At 19.5% G+C, this 27,006-nt stretch overlaps 3 protein-coding genes across 3 annotated transcripts; 2 read left to right on the forward strand and 1 right to left on the reverse strand.

Moving 5' to 3' along the window:
• Positions 1 to 132: 132 nt before the first annotated feature.
• PRELSG_0030700 (reticulocyte binding protein, putative) lies at positions 133 to 8,314 on the forward strand (the record flags this gene model as incomplete). The annotated part of the gene is made up of 2 exons (XM_028676189.1): positions 133 to 165; positions 257 to 8,314. 2 exons carry the CDS (start codon positions 133 to 135, stop codon positions 8,312 to 8,314), a joined length of 8,091 nt encoding a protein of 2,696 aa, XP_028531209.1.
• A 2,105-nt stretch (positions 8,315 to 10,419) lies between these two features.
• On the forward strand, positions 10,420 to 12,071 carry PRELSG_0030800 (hypothetical protein; the record flags this gene model as incomplete). Its single annotated transcript, XM_028676200.1, has 2 exons — positions 10,420 to 10,504; positions 10,735 to 12,071. The coding sequence occupies 2 exons, from the start codon at positions 10,420 to 10,422 to the stop codon at positions 12,069 to 12,071; spliced, it is 1,422 nt and encodes a 473-aa protein (XP_028531210.1).
• Positions 12,072 to 16,480: 4,409 nt separating this feature from the next.
• On the reverse strand, positions 16,481 to 20,018 carry PRELSG_0030900 (hypothetical protein; the record flags this gene model as incomplete). The annotated part of the gene is made up of 8 exons (XM_028676211.1): positions 16,481 to 18,104; positions 18,195 to 18,308; positions 18,386 to 18,547; positions 18,643 to 18,810; positions 18,906 to 19,070; positions 19,149 to 19,316; positions 19,409 to 19,819; positions 19,909 to 20,018. 8 exons carry the CDS (start codon positions 20,016 to 20,018, stop codon positions 16,481 to 16,483), a joined length of 2,922 nt encoding a protein of 973 aa, XP_028531211.1.
• Between the last annotated feature and the right edge of the window lie 6,988 nt (positions 20,019 to 27,006).

Consider the following 27,006-nt stretch of genomic DNA (forward strand, 5'->3'; position numbering starts at 1 on the left):
TTATTATTTAAAGTAAAAAATAAATTAAACGAAGACTTTTTTACAAATATCATACATTAAAAGAAGTATAAATATATATTTATATAAAGAATAAATAAAATTTATCAAAAAAATAATTACGCTATTTTAAATATGGAGAAAAAAAATCTAAGGGAAATATGCTTGGTAATTTCTCTCATATTTTTTGGTAATATAATATGTATATATATGTTTATGAGATATAATGTGATCATATCTACATTATATAAATTTTTAGAAAATTTTATGTATTAATTATTTATGTCAATATACTTTTAAATTTTTATTATATATATGTAATTTTATAGGTTTAAGTAATGAAAAAATAATTAGAAAAAAGCAAAATAAATTGAATATAGATTTAAAAGATTCATCTATTAACTATAATTTAGAAAAAAAAAATAGAGAAAAATTAAATTTTCATGAAATTTCTGAAAATATCAAGTACTTAAGTGAAAATAGACATGAGAAAAATAAAAATTCAATAATCAAAGGTAAAGCATTATTAAATTCACCTAAAAATATAAAATCACTGGATATACAAAATTATATTACTAAGCAAAATTCATCTTACTATGTGAATATAAACAAAAATAATCCACGTCATGTTAAAGCATACAATATTCAGAAAGAAAAAAAAAAAAAAATGGGCAGTGAAATAAGTTCTTTCATTCAAAATGAGGACTTAAATTATCATGTAAAAGCAACTGAAAAAATTAATACATACGAACAGTTGGTAAAAAAAATTTATACTAACCTAAAAATTTATAATGAATATAATGAATCTATTTTAAATTACAAAGAAGGATTGGTTATGTACCATTATGTAGATGGATTACTTAGAAAGTTAGAACATGATATAGAAACGAATTTAGACTCTTTTCAAAAGAATATTGAAGAGATAAATAATCAAAAAATTGCTTTAGATAATAAAAAATCAACTTTGGATTCTACTAAATATATAGAATATTACAATAATACATACGTAAAGCAGGTAGATGCATATAAAAATAATGCAAGAAACATGGCTGAAAATTTTCAACAAGAAAGCAAAAAATTATTTGATAGAATTAAATTTAAGATAAAAGAAAATGCATTTGAAGTATATCCAACAAATTGTATGGAATATATTAAGAAACAAAATGTAGATCTTATTAGTTATAATACAAACAATACTTTTTTAAATTCTATAAAAGATTTTTTCGAATATGAAGATTCACTAATATTTTATATGGAGCAAGATAAAATAGAAGAAAATGATATTCTGATATCGTTTTATGATATTTTAGAAGAAATTGGAAATCATAGAGATAATTTTTCTGTAGCCAAAAATTTTTTATCTGGTCGGATTGAATACTTAAAAAACAATAGTTCACATAGGGGGAATAATCAAAGAGAACCTACTATTGGTGGTGAAGATGAAATAAAAAATATAACACCTAATATAATAGCCAGATGTGAAGCTTTTGTTGCTTTGAATAAGATGGAAGAAGAAAAGCTATTAATTGAAAAAAAAATAAAAAATTATGAAGATATTTTAAAAAGTACTGAAGAAAAATGGTTAAAAAAACTAGATTCACCTGATTATCTAGTCATTCAATTAGAAAGACATAGAATTGTTTCAGATTCGCAATCAATAATAGATTCTGTAAGTATCATAATTTCTGAGAATGAAGCAATTATAAGAGACTTATCAAGTAATTACAATATTTCGACATTTTCTACTAATAAAAATCAACTAATTCAAGAATTCGAAAAAATGAATTCAAATTACAATAGCATGCAAAATGAGTTTCGATCTATGAAAGAAAAAAATGGAAGTATTACACCTAAAGAAAATTTGGTTCAAATAACAAAAAATGAATCAAGATTCCCCAATGAAAAAGACTTAGAAAAAGTTAGAATTTTTTTTCAAAGAATTAAAGATGCGGAAAATGAAATAAAATTAATAAGGGACATTTTTGATAGGTTAAAGCTTAACCAAGCTGAATTAAATAGATTAAAGGATGAATTTTATAAATTAAAAGGAATTGTTACACAAAGATATGATGAACTAAGAGATTTAAAGCGACAAGAAGAATCTAAAAAAATAGCTATGGAAAATGTAAAAAAAAAAATAATGGAAATAAATTCAAAAATAAATGATTTAAGCAAAATTAATGCTTCTAATGGAAATGAGAACGAAGATCTTGGAACAGTTGAGAATTTAATTAATGAAGCGTTATGTGATATGAGTATTTTTATAAAAAGAAAAAATGAAATAAAAGAACAAATTAAAACTCAATTTGATTCTTTGAATGATATTAAAAATTCTAATTTATTGAAAAAAATATCACTATTTATTAAAAATAATGAAAATTACAAATCACAGGGATTAACCAAACTTAATACTATATTGAGTGAAGCCAATCAATTATCTAACGAAATAGATAGTATTATAAAAAATGCTAGAAAACAGAGTGATGATATAGAGAATACAATAAATAATGTTGCGAAACTTAAAAGTGATGTTGAATTGAAATTAATTGACGATTTGTATAATAAAATTAAAACCTTATTTGAACAATTTAATAGCTCTTCAAGTATATTAGCTTCTAAAATAAGTGAATACGAAAAAAAAAAAGAAAGATTTAAAATTTATGAAGGTGATATGACTAATAGAAAAAATGAATTTTTGAGTAAATATATAGAGGAAGATAACGATAAACTTGCAGGAAGAAACACTTTCAATGAATCTCTGAATCTTCAAAGAGAACTTGTCAATGACAAAAATGAGATAAATGAACAATTAAACACAGAAAATAGTATTATAGATAATCTTCAAAATCATTTAAAAATGTACAGTAATGTATCATCATTTTTTGAAAAGTTTAAGGAAAATCAAAAAGTTAAGGATTTTATAAAGTTAAAACAAATCATTGATCAAAATTATATAGGTGACGTATCAATGGAACATCAAAAAAGATTTAAAATGGAAACGGATTCAATAAATGAAAGTGTAAAAGTTATTGAAATTTCAAATAAAAATATAGTAACATTTAAAATATTAAACTTTGTTATAAATGAATCTAATAAAAATAAAAATATGATTGATGATTTAGAAATAAAAATGAATGTATTAAAAGAAAAATTAGAAGCATATATTAATGAAATTAGTGGAGATAACTCATTAGAACAAAATGTAAAAGAAGACACCATAAGAAAATTATATGAGGAACAAAATAAAATAAAAATTGTAGATCAAATTAAAGGTTTAAAGAAAGAATCAGAAGATCTACTGAAATCATCAGAAGATTTGAAAATAGTTGTTGATAGCGTTAAAATAATAGATGAAGCACAATCACATTTAGAAAAGGTATCACATAAAAGACTTGAATCAACAGGTATTACACAAAAAATAAATGATTTAAGATCAAAATATGTAGAATTAGATGGAAATGTTGATAATATAATTAGAATTCATAATGCTAGTATTGTAAAATTATATTATGATCATATAAACGAATTATATCAGCATATCACAAATGAAGCAAGCAGAAATTTGGGAACTTTAGAGGAAACGAAACAAAAATTAGAAAACGTTAATTTTGAAAGTGATAAAGAAAAAATTAAAAATGAAATTAATAAAAAAAAAATAAATGAAATAGAGCAAAAAATTATTAAAAACAGGAATAAAATTAACTCATACGAACAAAGCTTAATAAATAATAAAGTAAAATCTAGAGAACATATAAATGAAGCTAACCAAATCAAAGAAAACAATAAAAATTTAGATCATCAGAAATCCAATATGAAGGATATATATGAAAAAATAAAAAATATATTAGAAAAACTTGATGTTTCTAAAAGAGAACTTCATATTTCAGTAGATGAAATAAAAATATTTATATTAGAATATGATAGAGAGTTAGTTTTTGATTTTGTACAACAAATTAATGATGAAAAAAAAGAAGCTGAAAAAGAAATTGAAGCTATTGAACAATTTAAGAGAAAAATTGAACAATTAAAAACAAATTTAGAAATTACAGAAACTGAATTGGAAAATTTCAACTATGATGACCATGCTAATAATGCAAAAATAAATAATAACAATATAATAGAATTAACACAACAAGCTAATATATTAAAAGAAGAGGCATTTACTTCTGAAAGAGAAAATTCACTTGAAAGAATAAAAAAAGATGTTGAAAAATATATAAAAGATGCTGTAATATATAGAAGTATCATAAAAAATAAATTAAATGAAATTGCAAACATAGAAAACTTGTTGGCATCTCAAAAATTTAAAAGTATTATAAGTGAAATTAGAGACAATATGAACAAAGCTAGAATAGAAAATGAGAAAGCAAAAAATGAGTTAGAAAAATTAAATAGTACAATGATTGGAATAATAAATTATTATAAAAATGCACAAGAATTAAAGGATTCAATCAAAATAAGTTTAGATGAAAATAATATTGATAATAAAATAGAAGAAATTAAAAATTATAAAAGTAGTATTTTAAGTACTATAAAAAGTATAGATGGAATTATAACAGACTTTGCAAAATTCAAAGGAACCTCTTCGGTACATCACAACAAAATAGTAAGAGGAAATGATAAAATAAATTATTTAAAAAATCATAAAAAAGATTTAGACAATGAAATAACGGAAGAAATAATAGAAGAAATACGAGATTATGTAAAAGACTCTGGATATTATCTAGATGAAGCAACTAAAAATGAACAAAAAGTTAATGAAAGCTATAAATCAATTTTAGAATACGAAGAACATATGAATATCCTTTTACATGAATCATTGATTTTAGCAGAAAGAATGAAAACTGAAAAAAAGAAAAATATTGTAATAGGTGTAAGAAATGATATCCAGAGTGTTTATTCTAAAATTAAAGAATCAATAGAAAAAATGAAGCAAAAATTAAAAGGGTTAAAAGAACAAACTAATAGAGTAAAAGCAAAAAATGATGATAATAATGAAAAATCTTCCAATGCATTACTTGAAATAGAAACTTTAAGAACGTATGTGAATATTAATATATCTGAAATAGAGGAAATAGAAAAAGACATAGAAAATATTCATTTCACAGTTGAAAATGGAGTAGATTCAATTTCAACTAGGGATAATGAAGATGATAAAACTCCATCAAATATATTAAAAAAAGAACAAAATCATTTAAAACAAATTTCAAATATTTTAGAAAAAGTTGAAAGCGCTAAAGTTCTTTTGGATAATGAAGAAAAAAAGGTAAAACAATTAGAAATTAAGATTAATATCACTGAAGATAAATTAGAAAAGTATGAAAAAGTTTATCATGAAGGAGTTATTGAAGAAATAAAAAAAATAGCTGATCAGGAAATGGAAAATATGGAATCAATGAAGAATTCAATAAACTCAATGATTGACATTTCAGTTATTTTTTATAAAAAATATTCATTAGATAAAAATGATGTTACACAAATATTTGAAAATCCCAAGAGAAGGATTAATGACATATATAATAAATTCAATGAAACATATAAAAAAATAGTTCATATTTCAAAAGAAGTTTTAGAATCTTCTATGGTCAAAGAAGTAGCAATAGAAAAAAAAAAAATGGCCAAAATCCTAAAAGAAAAATTAATAAAGCAAAAAGAGGAAATGATCCAATTATTATCTATTGTTAGCAACATTAAAAAAGATGAAACATTAAAATTAATATCTAAGATGAAAGAACAATTATATGATTTATATAAAATTGCTGAAGAAGAACATTTAAAGGTAAAATTATATATAGCAAATATTAATAAAAACTCTGAAGATATTAAAAATTTAGATGATGCAGCTACTGCTTTGAAAAAATTAGATCAAGCAAAAAATCAGGATTCTGAAATAAATAAAATTAAAACAAAATTCTCCTCTTATAAAAATGAATCAGATTTAATTTATAGCAATATTGCTGAAGCAGGAAAATTTATAGATATTATCGAAGGATCAGAAAATTACGAAATTATAAATGAAGCACAAAATATTGTTAACATAATAAAAGAAAAATCTGATGACATAGATAGTAAAGAAAATGAGGGTAAAAATATTATTGTCGAATCTCATAGTATTATAGAGCAAATAAAATCTAGATTTAAGTTAAAAAAATATATTAGTGGATTAAAAATTAAGGCAAATAATACTTTAAACATATTAAAAGGCATAATTGAGAAATCTCAAAAAATTAAAGAGCTAAATATTACTTATGAAGAAGATAATGAAATTCTTAAAAAAAATGAAAGATACAAAAAATTGATAGATTCCATAAATTCATACCAACATCAATTGAGTACAATAGAAAATGAATTACAATTAGACATAAATGAAATTGATTCTAATGAGTTTAAAAATTCTCTAGATGAACTAGAAGAGAATATTAATAACTCAAAAGAAAATGAAAATACAAGTAGAATACTTGAAGAAGTAAAAAATGATATCAGTAAAATTATGAATAAAATAAACAATAAATATAGAAACGCTTTAAAAAAAAAATCTTCGGTTGATGAATTATTGGAATTAGGAAAAAATGATAGATTTTTATTATTAGATTTAATTTTTACTAATATTGACTTTGAAATATCAAAAGATAAATCATTAATTCAAAAAAAAAAGAAATACATTGAATCAACTACAGAATACATAAAGAATAATGTTGTTTCTATGAATAATAATATTAACACTTTAAATAAATATCATATCGGAAATCCTTTGATTAATCATAAAAAAATACATATTGAAAATGCTGTTAAATATTCAAATGATTCTAAAATACAAGAGCAAGAAGCTATACAAGTCATCAATAATATACGAGATACACTTCCGACATTAAATGAAAGAGAATATACAGTTAATGTTAATGAATCTTTTCAGACATTAACAGATCTTTATAAAAAATTGCAAAAAAAAAAAAAGGACATAAGTGAAATTTATAAAAGTATGAATTATAATAAACTTGAAGAGATGGAAGAACATTCTAAAAAATACTTTGATATAGCAAAATTTTTTGAAGGATTGTCAAATTCTCAAGAAAATAAATTAATAAATAACAAAGAGATGTTAAAAGAAGTTAGAGATTATATAAAAGAAAAAGAGCAAGAGTTACAAAACATTACATCTACATATACAAAGGAATCTTCAGAAAAAATAAGTGAAATATTCAAAAATATTTCATTGAAATTACCTAAAATAAAAGAATTAGAAGATGTCAGTAGTAATGAAAATAAAAAAATGATAAAATATCTAGAGCATATCTCTAATTTAATAGAAGGAGTGCAAAAATTATTGAATGATACAGAATATTACCAATATGAGGATAATGATTTATCTGAGGAAGAAAATAAAAAAATTACAGATGAATCAGATGCCTACATTAAAAGAATTAGTGAAAAAGCAAATGAATCAAAATTAATTTTTCAGAACATAAAGAATAACATAGAAACAAATAAAAAAATTTTATTAGACTTTAACAGGTCACTTCTTGCTGTTAATGGCAATATTCAGAATGTAAATAAAATAAAAGAGAATTTTGAAAAAATATTACCTTCAAACGAAAAAGAAAACAATATTAAAAAATATTTAAATGAGATTCAAGGAATAATTAATGAAAATGAAGGATATGGTAAAATTAAAGAAGAAATAGAAAAAATAAATAAAAAAATTGAAAAAAGAGAAAAAAGAATTAATAATTATATGGATCCTAACGAAATAAATAATGAAATTAATGATATTGAAAAGGATTATAATTATTTAGAAAAAGAGCAAACAAATATTAAACATATGTTAAAAATTATAAATACAATAAAAGAAAAAATGGATATAGAATTTAGTAACATCTTAAAAGATGATAATATAGTAGAGAATAAAAATGATGAGAAATATATTCAAGAAGAAGAAAAAATATATAAAGAATTAATATATAAAAGCTATAAAATAAAAGACTTAATAGAACAACTGAAAAACCAAAAAATTATGTTAATAAATAGAAAGGATATTAAAAATTTTCAATATGTTAAGAAGAATCATGAATCCAATAAACAAAAGAACTTTAATACTAATAAAGTTAAATTCGCAGGAGGTGCATTTTGTATCTTATTAGTTTGTTCTGGTGCATTATACTTTGTTTTTTATAAAAAAAAGAATACAAAGGATAATGAAAATGGTGAAAGTGATGAAAATGATGAAACATATATAGATTATGAATGTGACAATGATATGATTAGTTTTCATAAAGGTAATGACGTTATTGCTAAAACTTTTCCTGAAGAGCAATTTTAAAATAAAAAATACAAATAAATATGTAAATATATACATATATTATATTACTTTGTTTTTTATGTTTATATTTTATTCTTTTTAAATAAAAACAAATTAGTATATAATATTCCAAATATATTTGTTATGTATTTTATATTTAATTTGCTTTTCTAAATTTATATTATTAATGTATACATTTATTTTATCTATGAATTTTTTGTATCAAAAAACAAATTTCTTGTTACATTTTTCTCTTTATTAAAATAAAATATAATTTAAGAAATATTTATATTTATTTCATTTTTTATTGTTGTATTTAAGAGTCTTTTTTAAGTATATTTTTTCTTTTTGTTTATGAATATTTTTAGAAAAGTCATTCAAGACTTCAAAAAATAAAAAAAATATAATTTTACAACTATAAAAAAAAATTAATTTTATTTAAAAAAATAAAATATACATGTAAAATAGCGAGTTCTTGATAATTATTACTTTTTTTCATTTAAAAAAAATTTTATAAAATATAAGGAAAACTGTGTTTCAGTTATTCTTCAGATATCATTTTTCTTTTTTGGTTATACTTTTTATATTTATTTGGCTAACATAATAATTAAATAATAAAAATGAAACTATATATATTGTATATTTATTTTTTTTCACTTGCACTTCTTTTATAAATTCATTTAATTCTCTAAATTATAACCATAAATTAATGAAAAATTTCATTTATATAATAAAAATTTTCTCATCATTATACATAAAATCTTAAATATATACAAAGGAAGATGTCGACACATTCGATTGACAAAAAAATATTTGACTAAAATAATTTTATTTGATTATATTTATTTTTTAATGAATTAAGATTCATAATTACCGAATTCCAAAAAAATATCTTTAATTCATCTCATTAATTTACAATAAATATATATATATATATTAATGAAAAATATATTTTCTTTAATAAGAATATTATTTTTATAAAGATAATTTTAAAAAAAATTTAGAAAATATAAAAAAAATTCCATAGTATATCTAGATAAATTTTATTTTATTATGTATTCGACTTTTTAATTTTGTGTTTATTTCTATAACAAATATTTATAATTATTTTTTAAGTATTTAATTACTAGTAAAATGCAAAAAAAAAAAAAAAAAATAAAGATTTTTTCTAAGAATTAAAAATCTTCTATGAATTTACAGAAAAATACTAAAGATATGAAAAGGATTGATAATTTTTTTTTAGCGTTAGTAAAAATATTAAGCATTATTATTAGAGTAAAAAAGGAATGAAAATATAAAACTTTGTAATTTAAATCAGTATTTGCATGCAACTTTTTGATTCTTTAAAGTGGTTGTAAATGCTGATATGAATTTTATAACATGTATTTTTAAATATATATTATATTATTTTAACCAAAATGAACACAATATAGTAAAAGAAGACATAACAAAAATAAAAGAAATTCCGTAATTTTTTAATTTTAAATAGTACAAGATATTAACTAGTATAAGGTACGATTATGAACAATTACATATGAGAAAAACTAAAAAATATATTATTTTGGAAAAAAAAGTTAAGTTCCTAGAACAATTTTTTGTAGAAAAATGATAAATAATGCCAACAATAAAAGAATCTTTTGGATTAAAAAAATTTTTAAACTTCAATATAAGAAAAAATTTATTACAAAATTTTTTTTTGTAGATAATTATTTACATGAGTTTTTATAATATTTAATATTTTATATTGATAAATTTTAAAAATATATCACATAATATTTTTTATTCTCATTATTTAAAATTATTAAGATAAGATATAGTATTGAATAGAAATCTTTTTAAAGTATTTAGATAAAAAATATTTAACATAGTAAAGAATATTCCTTTTTTATTAGTTTTAATAATCAAAAATATATATATGAGCATAATTAAATGGGAATTTTATAAAATAAGATAAAAAATAAAAATTTAATTTTCTTTTATTTAAAGTTGTAGTTTATGTGTTTTTATTAACATATTAAAAAAAAAATACTTTTTGCATATATTTATTATTGTGTGTTTAGAATAAAAATTATTATAAAAAAAAAAGGAATAGAAGTATTATATTCATTCTATTAATATTAATTAAAATGAAAAACTCCAAAATATTTTATTTTCTTAGAATCTTACTATTTATCAAATTGATATCATCAAATATTGGGGAAAGTGCGGAGGGTAAGAAACATCTTAAAATAAAATTAAAAAAAAAGAAGCTATTTTTTATTATTAAATTATATTTTTTTAAACATTTCCATTGATACTATAAAAGAAATTATTTATTCTTATATGCATAATCATTCGTTTTTAAAATAAGCATTATGAAGTTTATTACTTTTTAATTATACATTACTTTTTTCCATAAAAGGAAAATTTATAAAATATAACCTCTTTTCAATTCTTATTAGGAGGTTCATTGGAAATCAAGCAACCATTTAAAACAAGAACTCGTGAAATTGTTTGTGCTCATGCTAAATTTAGTATTGAAAAATGTGCACTGAATTATTTTTATGGTCAATTAAAAGATCCTTTAGAAAATTTTTTCCTTTTTATTGATGAAGCTACAAAATATGTCCTAAAAGAATATGAAGAGTGTGAAAAAAGGGAAAAAATAGAAACGATGGAAAATAAATCTTTATTAAGAAATTATGTGGAAAATTATTTATTGTTGAATAAAGAAGAATATACGAAGGAAGAGGTAGAATTTATATTCATGAATATCCTTTGCGAATTAAATAAGAAAGCTATGAAAAAAGAATCTGGTAGTAGTTTGAAAGAAAGATATATGAAAAACATCTTATTGGAAATGCATTATAACAGAATGCTATATAATGGTTTTTGGAAAAAAATAATGGATGAAACAAAAAAAGAATTAATGGATAAAATTATCCTTGGTAATTTTACTCCTAAAGAAAAAGAATTTTTGTTAGTGAAAATTTATAAAACTATGTTGAATAAATACATTATAATGAGATTAAACACTTTAAGATCTTTTAACAAGCTTATAGAGGAACGAGCACGTTTATATAAATTTAAGATTGTTGGAGATTATGATATTTCAAAGATTAAAAAAGAAGAGAATATAATAAAATTTGAAATTGAACAGTATATATATAGAATTATGAACGATACAAAAAATAGAGGAATAAAAAAGGAATGTAAGGGAGAAAGGTTATATTCAAAATTAGAATCATGTAATATATTAGTACCAAAATTAACATCAGAAAAAGTATCAACATTAGAAAAAACATCCAAATTAGAAGCAGCATCATCATTAGAAACATTATCAACATCGTATTTAGAATCAGTATTGGAAATGTTGTTACTTTATAATTCAAGTTCAGAAGCAGTATCTTTTTTAGTTTCATCATTAGAATCATTAGAACTTGTAAAAGATTCTACTAAGTTAGAATCGGAATCAGTATCAGTGATAGATAACAAAAAAAGATCAGATTATATGGAAGATTTAAGTTCAGGATTAGAAAAGTTATCATTTGAAATTTTGAATGTAGAAGCTCCACATACTTCAATTTTAGAATCAGAAAATGATTCAAAATTAGAATCTATAGAATTTTTAGATGAAAAATCAGTTAGAACACCATTTGAATTTTTGAATGAAACAGAAAATTTAGATCTATTATCCTTTAAGACATTATCAGAAGTTTCATCTACTCCAATTTTAAAGTCAAAAGATGATTCAAAATTAGAATCTATAGAAGTTCTAGAAAAAGAATCAGAACAATAATGAAAATTGATATCAATTTTAAATTTAAAAGATGTGGAATCATAATTTACAGAAGGTCGAGAATTAAAAACAAGACAAAAACAGTTTATACATATGAAATTTGATTATAAATAAGGAGAGACGACTTTTATATGTGATTTATTAATTACCTGTTAGATGACTATGCCAAAGTATTAAACAAACAAATTAATAAAGAGTATGTATAACTAAATATGCTAATTTTTAATTATATACTTATACATAGAAATGTTTATCCTTTTGGTTAATAAAAGATGTTATTAACCTTCTATAGTACATTAAGTTAGTTTACTAGTCGTGTATGTACAAGTTAACCATGCACTGAAGCTAGTTAAAAAAAAGAAAAATATATAAAGTTATTTTTTTTGTTTTGTTTATTTTTATTATATACATCTTTGTAATTAAAAAAAAAAAATTAAAATTATTTATTTTTTTTTTTTTTTTGGGAATTGTTGGATGTTTGTTTTTGTTTTTTGAATTAAATAAAGAATTAACTTTTACTCTTAAAAAAATTTAAGATATAAAACAAATAATGTTTATGTTATATTCAATGTATATTTTTGAAATAACATTGAATAAATTAGAGTTTTGACTTTTGTTAATTGTTATGAATTATATGTATGTTTTTGATTAAAAAAATAAACTGATTCTTTGTAAACAAAATCTCATTTATAACAGTTGAACATGTTGATTTATTAATTGCCAGCTTAGTGACTTTGCTAGAGTATTAAACAAGCAAATTAATAAAGAGTATGTATAAATAAATGCGTATTTTTAAATATATATATATACTTGTTTTTTTTAATATATATATATATATAATAGTTTCTTATGATGCACAATATTTAATTTGATTTAAATTTTATTGTATCTTTTAATACACACGATAAACTATTATAGAGGAGATTTTATTTACAAAGAATCAATTTATTTTTTTAATCAAAAACATACATATAATTCATAACAATTAACAAAGGTCAAAACTCTAATTTGTTCAATGTTATTTCAAAAATATACGTTGAATATAACATAAACTAATTCGAACAAACGTCAATCGACAACCAAAAAAAAAAAATAACTCTACATATTTTTTTTTTAACTAGCTTCAATACGTGGCTAACTTATACTTACTCAACTAGTAAACTAACTTAATTTACTATAAAAGGTTAATAACATCTTTTATTAACCAAATATATAACTTTTAATTTGAATTAAGCAATTCTATATTGCTTAACAGACATATTTTTATTCTTTACAAATGTATTCCTATTTTCAAAAAATAAGTATATTCTTTTAATTAAAAACACACAAAAAATTAAGTTCTAACATATAACAAAAATTAAATTATAAATTATTCAATTGTTTTTCAAAATACATAAATCGAATACAACATAAACATTATATTTTTTTATACATTAATTTTTATATTTCAATTAAAAATTTATAATCTTTCAACTCAACAACATCAGCAACTTCCCAAAAAAAAAAAAAATAAAGTTATTTTTTTTTTTTAAATTACAAAGATGTTTAAAAATAAAAAAAAAAAAATATATTTTTTGGGAATTGTTGGTATTTTGAATTGAAGAGAGAATTAATTTTTACTTATATAAAAATTAATGTATAAAAAAATATAATGTTTATGTTGTATTCGATTTATGTATTTTGAAAAACAATTGAATAATTTATAATTTAATTTTTGTTATATGTTAGAACTTAATTTTTTGTGTGTTTTTAATTAAAAGAATATACTTATTTTTTGAAAATAGGAATACATTTGTAAAGAATAAAAATATGTCTGTTAAGCAATATGAATTGCTTAATTCAAATTAAAAGTTATATATATATTAAATATTACTATATATAGTAAAAATAAGTATATATAAACTAAAAATCATCATATTATATCTAAAAAAGTCATTGAGCAGACAATTAATAAATAAGTACTTTGTAAGGAACTTTAGGAAAACAATTAATAAATAACATTATTACAATAATTTTAATACCTCTAAAAACAAAAAATAAAAAAAGTAAATATTCTTATTTTTATAAAAAAAAAAAAAAAACAAATATTCATTTATAAATATCCATAAATTAAATAAAATCTCCTATTTTAATCTAAACGATAAGAAAATAATTCACATTTTTACTTTTTATATAAAGCAAAAGAAAATTCATTTATATTAGCATATTGATTTATTAATTGGTTATTCAAAGACTTAGATAGAAGTAATGAATATCCAAGTTAATAAAGAGCAAGTTTTAGGGCTCCTTTATAATTTTGTATTATAAATTCTATGTATAATACAAAATTAATTAAATCACTTTAAGAAAATAAAAACCTATAAAAGTTAAAATAAAATAAAAGCAATCCACTTGCTATCTTTTTCTTTTCAATTTCTCTCCAAAAAAAAATAATAATTTTTTTTTTTTTTTTAAAATAAAAAGAAACATGCAAAAAAAATTTTTTAAAAAAGAAAAGAGACATAATGTAATCATAACCAAGATGTGTCTTAAAAAAAAAGATAATTAGGAACACCAAGTTGGTCAAGGTTCTAGTATCTTGACTTTGTGCATGCAATGCACTCCTAGAGAAGACATAATTATTTAAGCTTTTAAATACTTATTTGATATTATAAAATTAGCTATGAACATATTATATAAGTTTTATTAAGACAAACCCTAAACTGTATATTAATTATGGGCAATGGATTTTTTCATTGATCACATATATTATTAATTTTTTTTTTGTATTAGAATTATAATAGAAAATTAATAGCTGAAATGAATTTTAATTTTTATTTAAATGAAATAGTTTACATCTATGTTTTTTATTCAAGTATTTATTCGTATATATATTTATTTTAGGTAGAATGTTGTTTATATACAAATTACGTATTGTTGAAACTAAATAAAAAGAAAAAGAAAAAAAAAATTATAACTAGAATGTTCATCTTCAAAATTTTTACTATATTTTCTCAATAATGAAAATTGCATTATTAAATATTTTTATAATTATTAATATTCCAAAATATTAGTTTTTGTGGATTTATTATATATTATAAGTGCTATAGAATTGCAAAAAAAAAAAAAAAAAAAAAAGCAAATTAGAAACTTTACATAATGTATCTTTTTTTAAAACTAAAGATACGAATTAAAAAAAAATTAAAACATAATAAAAATGTTTTCCTAGTAAGTTTTTTTTTTATCAGTAGTATTAATAGTTAATAAAAATAGATAAAGCTTTTTAAATGCTTAAGTCCATAAAAATTAAAGTGATCTAGATTTCCTAGATATACATATTAAGCATATACATATTTCATTTACCAATATTTTTTCTGTTTGTATAATATTTTTAACACAAAAAAGAAAAAAAAAAAGAGTTTTTTTTGTTAGAAAGAAATGAAAAAAATATATATGTATGTACATATATTAATTTTTTTTGAAAAAGATATATTTCACGGAAATAATATGAGAATTAATAAAAATGAAGAGTGAATACTTTAATTAAATGTATTGCATATATATTTGTACAAGCTTTTTATATGCTATGTAAATTAAAACTGTATATTTTAAATTAATAATCATTTGAACAATTTAAGTTTTTGACTTTTCATAAAAATATTAGTTACTTTAACAAACATAATATAGATTTATCTACATGTTTTTATCAATTTTTTCTGTTAAATATTTTATAAAATTTTTAACGGAACAAATGATAAAATGGATAATATATTTTCAATATTAATAAAAATTATTAAGTACTTCAATTTTTTTCATAATTAATAAATTAATTGTTTTTTTATTTTATTTACTAAAAATTCATATTTTATGAAACCTCTTTTTTCTCTTTCATATATTCATGTAGTTAATGAAAAATATTAATTTTTTATAATATATAAAGTTAGTTTACCAGTCAGGAAAATACGAGTCAGCTATGCGCCAACCTAGTTAAAAAAAAAAATATATGTATATTGCTATATTTTTTTTTTTTTTAGTGGCGTATTTGATTCTGACAAGATAATTAATTTTTAATAGAAATATAAAAATTAATGTTTGAAAAAGTATAATATTTATGTTTTATTCGATTTGTATATTTTAAATATCATTGAATAACTTAGAGTTTAATTTTTCTTATTTATTATAACTTAATAATTTTTTTTTTTTTTTTTTAATTAAAATAATATACTTGTATGTCTGTTAAGTAACACATAATTGCTTAATTCAAATTAGATGTTATATATTATAAATATTACTATATATAATAAAAATAAGTATATATACACTAAATATAAATATATTTAGTTATACATACTCTTTAGTAATTTGTTTAATACTCCAGCAAAGTCATTAAACAGCCAATTAATAAACTAACATGTAAGTATAATGTATTTTTATTTCTTATTTTCTAAGGTAAATGCATTTATCTTTAAGTTAGCGAAAAATAAGGCGAACAAAATATGTTCAGTTTTGACTAATTTTTTATCTTTGTTCTCGTTTTTTTTATCATTTTCCAATATACGATCAACACTCTGCAAAATTGCTATAATATTCTCTGTTTTTTTCTTAATATTTAATGATCCAATATTTATTATACTTTTTCTTAAATTATCAAAATAAAATATGTGTTCTACATTTGATTTTAGTTTTCTTAATTTTTGTTCTTCAACTTGTAGTTGTGATAGTAAATGATTCTTTGTTTCATGTGTCATGACTGTGGTAGATTTAGGCATGAAGTATTTTTTATATTTCTTTGAATTTTTTCCTATAATTGATGTTGTCATATCATAAAGTATTTTTAAATTTTTCCTAAAATATGCAATTTTTAATAATTCTACAAAGGTTTTATACATATCAGAAAGAATTTTTTCTTTTTCTGGGTCCTTCATCAATACTTTTAAATTGATATCATGTTTTTCGGTGAGTCCCAATTTCAAACTCTTATGTGCTTCGTTATAAGACTCTGAAATACATTTTCTTTCTTCTAATAAGAATGATTCAATGCCTTTTAGAGTATATTCTTTATGATTTTTAAAAAACTCCTTTATATTTGTTTCATACATAGTATTTTCTTTATCAAGGAAATAAAGCATGTTTTGTAATAACATATTGTTATTTTTTCTTGATATATTCAATGATTTTAGTAAATGAAAAATTTTTTGTAAACTATTAGCAAAATGTGGGAATATTTTATTTCTAATAAAGGTAATATTTTGTTGAACTTCTTCTATTTTAGTATAATTTTTTAATAAAAGTCCTTCTTTAAGTGATTCTTTAGCTTCTTTTATAATATCATTTGTAGAATCTAAAATTTTAAAAAAAACTTCTGAATTTTCTTTTGATAATATTTGTGGGATTAAAAAAATTTTATTATATGTTAGATTATCCATAATATTTGCTACTTTCTCACTTAGTTCATTGAAAATATTAATATTATGTTTGAAATCTTCTGCAAATTTTAAAAAGTCCTTTACACTATTATGGACTCTTTCTTTGCCCTTAAATGTATACCTCATATGTTTCTTAAATAATAGCATAAAATTATAAATATCTTCTGATGAATATTCATTATTTCCAGAATACGTATTAGAATGCAATTCCATATGATGTAAATATGCTTTATGAGCATTTTTAATTTCATTTCTTATAATATTTTTTAATGGATCAATTTTTTCATTAATGATCATTGTTAATTTATTATGTTCTTTTTCTAGATTAGAAAATATTTTTTGTAAATTAAGAATTGTATTAGATAAATTATCTAATTTTGTTTCCAAAATTTCTTCTATTACGTATTGAATAAATGTAGGAACCGTTTTAAAAATATTCTCATCCTTTAAATTACTTGTATCAAGTCTTGAAGTATTCAGATTACGTTTACTACGTTTTTTTTTATTAATATCATTTGTGTTATCGATTTTCGGCTTTTTTGATTTATCTATTTTATTTTTTTCATATTTTCTTTTTATTCCTGATGTACTTCTTGGATATTTGCAACGAGAAGTATTTAAATGTTTCCTAAAAATAAAAAAATTATATATATATATGTATAACATAAAACTAACACAAAAATTATTTATGCGAAAATATTCCAAAATATATGTATACTGTTCTGTGAGTAAACTAGAGGAATTTTTTTGCAAACCAATAACATCATCCTTTAAATTTTCTGATTGTACTGAACTTGTTTTAGAACCCTTTTCAAGATTCGTTGAAAATTGTCTAAAAAAAGAAAAAATAATATATATAAATAATATAAAATAAGAAATATTCTATATGAAAATGTCCAACAAATATACTTTTCGGTAGGTAAGTTAATAGACTTATCCTCAAAATCAAAAGATTCATCTTGCAACTCACAAAGAATTTTATCTACATCAAACAATTTAAATTGTTCTGGACTTTCTGGAAACATATCCTCTATATTTATAGGCATGTCTTCATCGTGAATATTTGAACAACTCCTAGGAAAAAGAAAAATTATGTATATATATATACAAAATTTTTAATTTAAAATAAAAGATATTCAATGTAAGAACATCTAAAAAACTTATACTGTTCTAATGGTAAATTACAAAGATCCATTTCCATATATGGTTGTGTATGTTCTAACTCAAAGAAAATATTTTGTAATTCAATTAATTCATCTTCCTTTGAGTTTTCTGTATTTGTTGAGCTTCCTGTATGAGAAGATATACTTTCGTACTGATTATCTGAATATATTCTAAAAGAAAATTATGCACATATATATATACATGCATGTAATATTTAATTAAAATTGAAAAAAATTTATGTGGAAACATTCCAAAAAATATATACCGTTCTAAAGGTAAATGATGTGACTCGATTTGAAAAGTGGGACTTATATTTGTTGCCTCATTGATAAATGACTGTACACTAGTTGATTCATCTTGCTTTGAATGTTCTGAGGATATTATGCTATCTTCCTTAGGGGACATTTTTTTATGTTTATTTATGTATTGTCTAAAAAAAAATTATATATATATATATATATTACATTTAATAATAAATCTACGTAAAAAAAATCTACAAAATATATACCGCTCTAAAAGACAATAATGAAGATGTTTTTGTAAATGAAGGATTGTTTCTTGTGTTTCATAGGAAATGTTTTGCAATTTAATTAGATCATCGGTGTCTAAATTTTCTGTTTGCATTAAACTTCCTGTATTAGAACATGTAACTTCATAATGAGCAGTTGAATATCCTCTAAAAGAAAAAAAAATTATGTACATATATATATGTAATATTTAATTAAATATAAAAAAAAATTTATGATGAAATATCTAAAGAGAACATACCTTTCTGAAGGAGAATAGTAAAGTTCTTTTTGCAAATGAATAAGCGTTCTTTGTAACTCTAAGAGAACATTTTCTAATTTATATTTTTTATTATTGCCTGAATCTGCTGTGTTCATTATATTTCCTTGATTAGAAGAAATATTTTCATTTTGAATAGTTAAACATTTCCTAAAAACAAGTTGTATATATATAATATTTGATTGAACTAAAAAAAATTTATTTGGAAATATCCAAATAATATACTGATTTAAAGGCATATGAATGAGATTTTCCTGTATATCTAATGATGAACTTTGAATATCATTGGAATTATTTTGTGAAGAAGTAAATTTACCATCTTCTGAACTTTTTTCGTGAATTATGATTTTTAAGTTAGAATGATCATTTTCAGATTCAATTATTGAGCATGGTCTATGAAAATTGAAAATTATATATAAATAAAATATTTGTTTGGAAAAAAAAAAAAATTTTATATATGGAAATATCAAAAAATTATATACTCTTGTGTGGATAAATTCGTTTTTCCATTAGTTTGCCTTTCTTGTGATATACAAATATTAGTTAATAAAAGAAAGTGCAAAATATACAAAAAAAAAAGTTTATATATCATTTGATTTAATTATATAATTATTTACTAAAAATGCATAAAAATTAAATTTATGGTTCATATAGAAAAATATTGTTTCATTCTCATTCTAGTATTTAACAAGTTTTAATTTGATTCTTTAATAAAAATACTTATTTCTTTTTTTTTTAATTTAGATTATTAAAGAAAAATATTATAATAACTTTTTTCCTTATTTGAGTAATTATGTGATATATAATTTATTAATATGCTACTCAAAAAATAATATATTGCTATATAATCACCTTAAAAATTATGTATAATTATTTCTATGAATTAATCTATGAGTATTTTTATTTTTTGATAAAGTAACCTTTATAAACATAAAAGAATAATTCATTTGATTTTATTTTTCCAGATGGTATATTAGATAATACAATGATATTTTTATTTTTTTCAAAAATTATAAATTTTTACTTAAATGAAAAGAGAAATAAAAAAATTAATATTTCTTGTTCTAAAAATATATGTATATAGAATAAACTACCTATAAAACAATTATATAATTTAAAAATGAATGGATTCATATTTGTTAGATGATGTTTGTAACTAATTATATTTTTATAATACAAGGTAATTTAAAACTTGTTAAATTAGCACCTTCTTGTCAAATGCATGCATGTCATAAAATTTATAGTACAATAGAACAAATTTACAATAGTTCATTTAGTATTTGAAAAAATTATGTATATAGTACAAAATATATTACTTATATTTTAATATTACAATTAAAAAAAACTCTTAAATTTAAAATATATATAAAAAATAATCAATCTTTAAAATATATAATTTTTCTTTTTTATGGGTCATTCTTATATTTGAATAACAAGAAAAATATGTTATTACTTTTGCTATGTTCAAAAATTATTATTTTTTTTACTAAAACTATATTTGTAATATTTAATAGAATTATATCAAAATTAGGAACAAAATATCAGTCATATAATGATAAAATTAAAAAAAGAAATTTATTTTTTCTAAGATTGCAAAAAAAATATTCTTAAATACTAAAATTAAGAGTGATTACTTATATTTATAATATATTTTATTTTTATTAAATACAATCATTATTTCTTCAAATTATTAATATATATTTATTTTGGATTAAATAGCAATCTAACATGTTCGTATATTTATTTATCTATATAAATTACAAAAATTTAGGAAAACTTACATTGATTCCTGCATTTATTCACATTTTATTTATCTAAATAAAATTTTATTAATTCACATAAACAAAAATTATGCTTTATTAAAATTAAACTAAAAGTAAAAAATTGATTATTAAATCGTTGTAATTATTTATAACATTCATCGAAAATTATTATATCTTTTATTATGGTTTCATTTAATCCATTTTTTTTAATAATAAAAATAAATTTTTATTTATTAAGAAATAAAAAAATGCAATTCACTGTGATGAATAAAAACTAATTTGTAACAGCAAAATTATTTTTCGTATATAAAAAAATTGTTTTCATTTTAACCAAAAAATTTCATTTTTATGTGGAATACTTATATATATAAGTATAATATGTCTTTACAGAGTTTCCTTAATATTTCATTTAGTTATCATTTGATCGATATAAAATAATGGAAACAAAATATTTTATGCTTCGGATTTTTACAATAAATATTTCTTTTATATTAATTTTTATAAGGCATGATATCATTACAATTAAAAATTTTATACAGTTTTTTCTACTATTTTTTTTTTTTATGAGTTACATCTTTATTAATATTGCTATATATGAAGCCAATAAATAAGCGTCTTTTACATTTAAATTCCTTGAATATATTTTAGCTTCTGTATCTAGAAGTGAACTTTATTTCAATAGCTTTCTCTTATTTTTTTTAATTTACATAAGACTTATTTATTTTTTTTCTAAATCTTTTTTTCCCATTATTTATTTATGTAGTAAACATTAGTTGTTTCTGAAAAAATATAATTATTATTAATTGTACATAGCTTTTATGTAAAGCAAATGAGCCTTTTAATTTATTTTGTTCTTTCAATAGTTAAAATAAATACACATTATTATTCTTTCTTTCAATAAAATTTAAAGTAAAACTTTAAGAAATTTTAATATATAATTCGTATATACAATTTCTCTATTTTAATAAAAACTCATGAAGCATTTTTATAACATTTATATAATAATACTTTTTTAAAAAAACATCCTGAAGTACTTTGGAATTTAATATATTATTTATTAAATAAAAAAATATTTTTGTATTCGTTTTATCACTTTAATTTGATAGATTCAGTAGATTCAAAAAATCTTATCACCTTTTTCAGTCTCTATCATGTGTTTGGCACCATATATAGTTCATAAAAGTTACATTTTTTTGAATGGTATAGAAAATGGTATTGTATGATAGTAAAAATTTATTACATATGATACTTAAGTTTTATTATGCTTTCTGCAAACTCAAGTTAAAAAAAAGGTTCTTTAATTCTATAAAAATATTTTTGGAGTAAAGAATAACTAATTTTATCTATGATTTTTCATTATGCATTATGTAGCACCTACTATCTTTTCTTCAGAATTATGAATATATAATTTGATTATTCAAGACATTTTATGGAATGCCATATATATTCCATTTTTTTTTATTAAAGCTATGGTTTACATTATACTTAAATGATATAATGCATTTACAAATTTCAATGGTGCATAGTCATCTATGTATGCAGAAATCTCAAAAATTCTTTATTGATAATAAATCTTCATGAGAATTATGAATTTCTTATATTACAAATATTTTTATTTATATTATATTTATAATAATTATTTATTTAGGGCTTATTATATATTTTTTAGAGTTTTTAGTACTTTATGTATGTGAATGAAAAAATTAAATGAATGATGAATCAATTCCATTTATGAAAAATTTTATAGAATGAGTTGAACAAAATGATAATGATTATTAGATTCTTATTTAATTTCTTCTTCAATGAATTACATCTTGAAACGATCAAATTAGCTGTACCAGTGCATTTTTTATTTTAAATTTTCTTTGGTGTTCAGTATATGAGGTTTATATTATTTATATATCTGAATCAAAACTCAAATTAAAAAAAAAATATATCCTTTTTTACATATAAAATATCCTCTTTATTTATATCACAAAGTACAATAAAAAGAAAGAAAAAATTATTTATAATATTCGCATTAAATATATAACATTCATATATCATTAAAAATTAATAAAAAAATAAAAAAGGAATAAAATATTGTTGATATAATAATGGCATTTTCTTTTCATTTTATTATTTTATGGGCTTCACTATGATCTATTAATGAATGTAATTTTTTTTATATCTTAAATTAATAAAAATGTAAATAGATATTTCCCACAATATTTTCTTTAAATTATTATACATAGATGAATGAACTATTAATTCTTTATACAAAGAACATAAAATTTATAGCTCTATGTGAAAAATGAAAGGAAATATTTATATAAATCATGTGAAGTTTAATCTATATATATATATACTTTTTTTATTTATATAATATTTTTTTATTAATATAAAAACATAAAATATTAAATGTTAGAATAAATTTAAACGTTTTTAAATTAAAATAACAATATATATGTCTTGAATTGACGTAGTAAATAAGTTTTATTAATGATAAATATAAAAATATAATTATTTAAATGATATAATATTTATTTTCTTTTTCATCTCTTTATAACAGGTTTGTATATTAATTAAAATAAAATTTTGTTTTGGTAGAATATATAATTTTAAAAGGACAATTTATTTTATATTTCAAGTTTTCAATTTATTTATATACTAGAATATGTATTATTTTTTTATTTTTATTATTTGATTTGTAAACGTTACAAATTTTGATTTACTATAATAAAAACAAAAATGAAGAAAGTTTAATTAATAATCTTACAAGAAATTCATATAATTTATAAATCTTTCTAGCATGCATGCAATAATATAAATTGTGTAAATGCTTATATTTAATTATTTCAATATCTAAGTTCTTCAGTAAAATAAATGCCATACAGATAACTGAAATATAAAATTTTTTTTTCGAGAATTTAAAAGTTATGTTCCTGATATGGTTTAAGTAATTTTTCATTATTATAATTTATATCAAAAATAGAAAATATTTTGTTGTATCGTCAATTTTTTATGGTAAGCTCTTAAAATTACTCTGAAAAAAGTAATAATTTTTTTAATAATAACGATTATAAAAAAAAAAAAAATAAAACAAAATATATATTGAGAAAAACAAATTAGTACATGGGTAATTTTATGAAAATGAACTAATTTATTCGTTAATGAAATAATGTAAATTTTTTTTTAAATATTAAGTATATAAAAGAATTTGATTTATCACTGATATACACTATTAAAAAAGAGAATGTTCTTGTTTCTAGGAAAATTTATATTTCACAATTTTTTATTTAAATTACTTTTTTAAAGTAATATGGAGTTTTATTTTGAGGGATTTAAATGGTTCTCGATTTTTATGATCATTTTTTTCTAATTGTTTTTCAAAATAATTAAGGTGTTATATTAATCAATATCTTTCTCTTTTACCATTTAAAACAAATAATAGTAAGAAAGAAATTACTATTATAACCTTACTCTTGAATATAATTTTATCATCAATGAAAATTTCTCAAATTTGTTGTTTTTGCTTATTCCACCTTTTTTATGTAGTTCTAATTATTCCTTTTTTTTTTTTTTTTAAAGAAAATGACTTTTAATATTAATTTATTCTCAATTCATTAAAAAATAGAAAAAAAGAAGACATATTAACTATATAGCTCAAACATTTTAAAAGTTTAAATATCGAAAAATGAACATAAACATTGAAACATAATAATGAATAATAAATAATGACTATATAGAAAAAAAAAAAAGTAATATTATAAATTCTTTTTTTTTTTAATGAAATATTAATCTAATGCATATAAATTAAAAATTATTAATTCTATTTTTATTATTTTAAATATTAAGTGAACTAAATTTAATTAAAATAATTTTATTATATGTATTTAAAAAAAGTTCATTCTCTTACTATTGAGAATAATTACTTTTATTAATAAATTATTCTTCAAAAAGGTAAATATAAAAAAGGAAAAATATTTCATTATTATTTTTTGTAGTAATATTTCTTATATTATTCGTGTTTTATGTATAAAAGAATATTAGAAGGAAAACCTAGGTAAAATATAAAAACGAAGAAAAAAATTAGAAAATAGAAGTATTGAGTAAATTTATAATTATTGTACATGAAAAATGTTATACATTATAATTTTATAGATCAAATAATAAACAGAATATAAAACTGAGTCATATAAAAACGTATTTTGAATACTTTAATAGAAATAAATTTTTGACCACCTTTAAAAAAAGAAAAAATAAAAATTAAAGAAAACTAAATATAGATAATATTAATAATCTCACCTTACTTTTAATATTAACAATATCTTGTTATTTTTTAATTTAATTTTGAAGAATTAATACATAAAATTTTCATAACATCATAATTTTATTAGCTTTTTACATAGTTAATTATAAAAACCTACATGTAGAAACAAGAAAAATGACTCAAGTGACTATAAAAGTACTCAAAAAATAGAAAACTTTATATAAAAAAATAATTCATGTCAAGTAAATATTAAATAAGTTAATAATATAATTAGTTTGTATACATCTTTAATTTAAAAAATTTAGACAGCAATCAAAATTGAATTATTTAAAGTATAATTACTTTCCCTCATTCATAAATATTGAAATTACTTCTACGGTAAATAGTTCTATTATATCTTTAATTTTCTCGCGTTAAGAAAGTTCATGGACTTGATATAAATGAATTTTACACTACGATTAATTCATAACAGATATATGATATCACATTTATAACGACTTTTTCTAAGAGTAATGAGAAAAATTTTCAAAACATATATTAGTTCTTTTGCAAAAAAAAAAAAAAAAATGCATTTTCTAATTCTAGGAGAGCTTCTGACTATAAATAACTATTTAGTAACTATATAATATATTAATATTTAACATTTCACTGTACTTACCACATTAAATACTATTAATAATATGTCTATGAAGAATACTTAATTTTTATAAATTTATCCTACAATACCAGCAGTTCAAGTGCCTCTATGCATATCATCCGTTTTTGTTATTCATTTTATATGTGCTGTAATATTACTTTTTTTTTTTTTTATAGAGATATTGCTTCTTTTTTTTACCTTGTAAACTCACATTTAAATATATATTTTTTTATTACATTTTTTTAATTATAAAAATTATAGGTGTATGATTTATTAATTACAAATCCAAATATTTTGCTAGGGTATTGAATAGTCAAATTAATAAATAGCATGCATAAATGAATATACTAGTTTAATTGTAAACTTGCTCTTTATTAACTTGGATATTCATTACTTTCATCCAAGTCTTTGAATATCCAATTAATAAATCAGATATCTACTATTTTTCCATTAACTTCTATTAATCGTCTTCTATACTTCTCACAATCTTGATTGTCTTCGCAAAATTCAATTATATTAACACAAGATACATCTCTGATTTATTAATTGCCCGTTTAATGACTTTGCTAGAGTATTAAACAAACAAATTAATAAAGAGCATGTATAACTAAGTATACGTTTATATATATATATTAGTTTTTATTATATATATATATACAGTTTTCTTATGATGCATAATATTTAATTGAAGTTAAATTTTACTGCATCTTTTAATAAACCTATTAACAGTTATAAATGAATTTTTATTTACAAAGAATTAATATCTTCTTTTAATTAAAAACATACAAATAATTTATAACAATTTATTAAGTCAAAATTTTATGATATTCAATGTTATTTCAAAAATATACATTGAATAATACATAAATATTTCTCTTATCTCTTAAGTTTTAATAAGTTAACATTTCTTTCTTTTAATTTTTATTTA

This window comes from Plasmodium relictum (genome assembly GCF_900005765.1).
Source record: "Plasmodium relictum strain SGS1 genome assembly, contig: PRELSG_00_v1_448, whole genome shotgun sequence".
Classification (NCBI taxonomy): domain Eukaryota; phylum Apicomplexa; class Aconoidasida; order Haemosporida; family Plasmodiidae; genus Plasmodium; species Plasmodium relictum.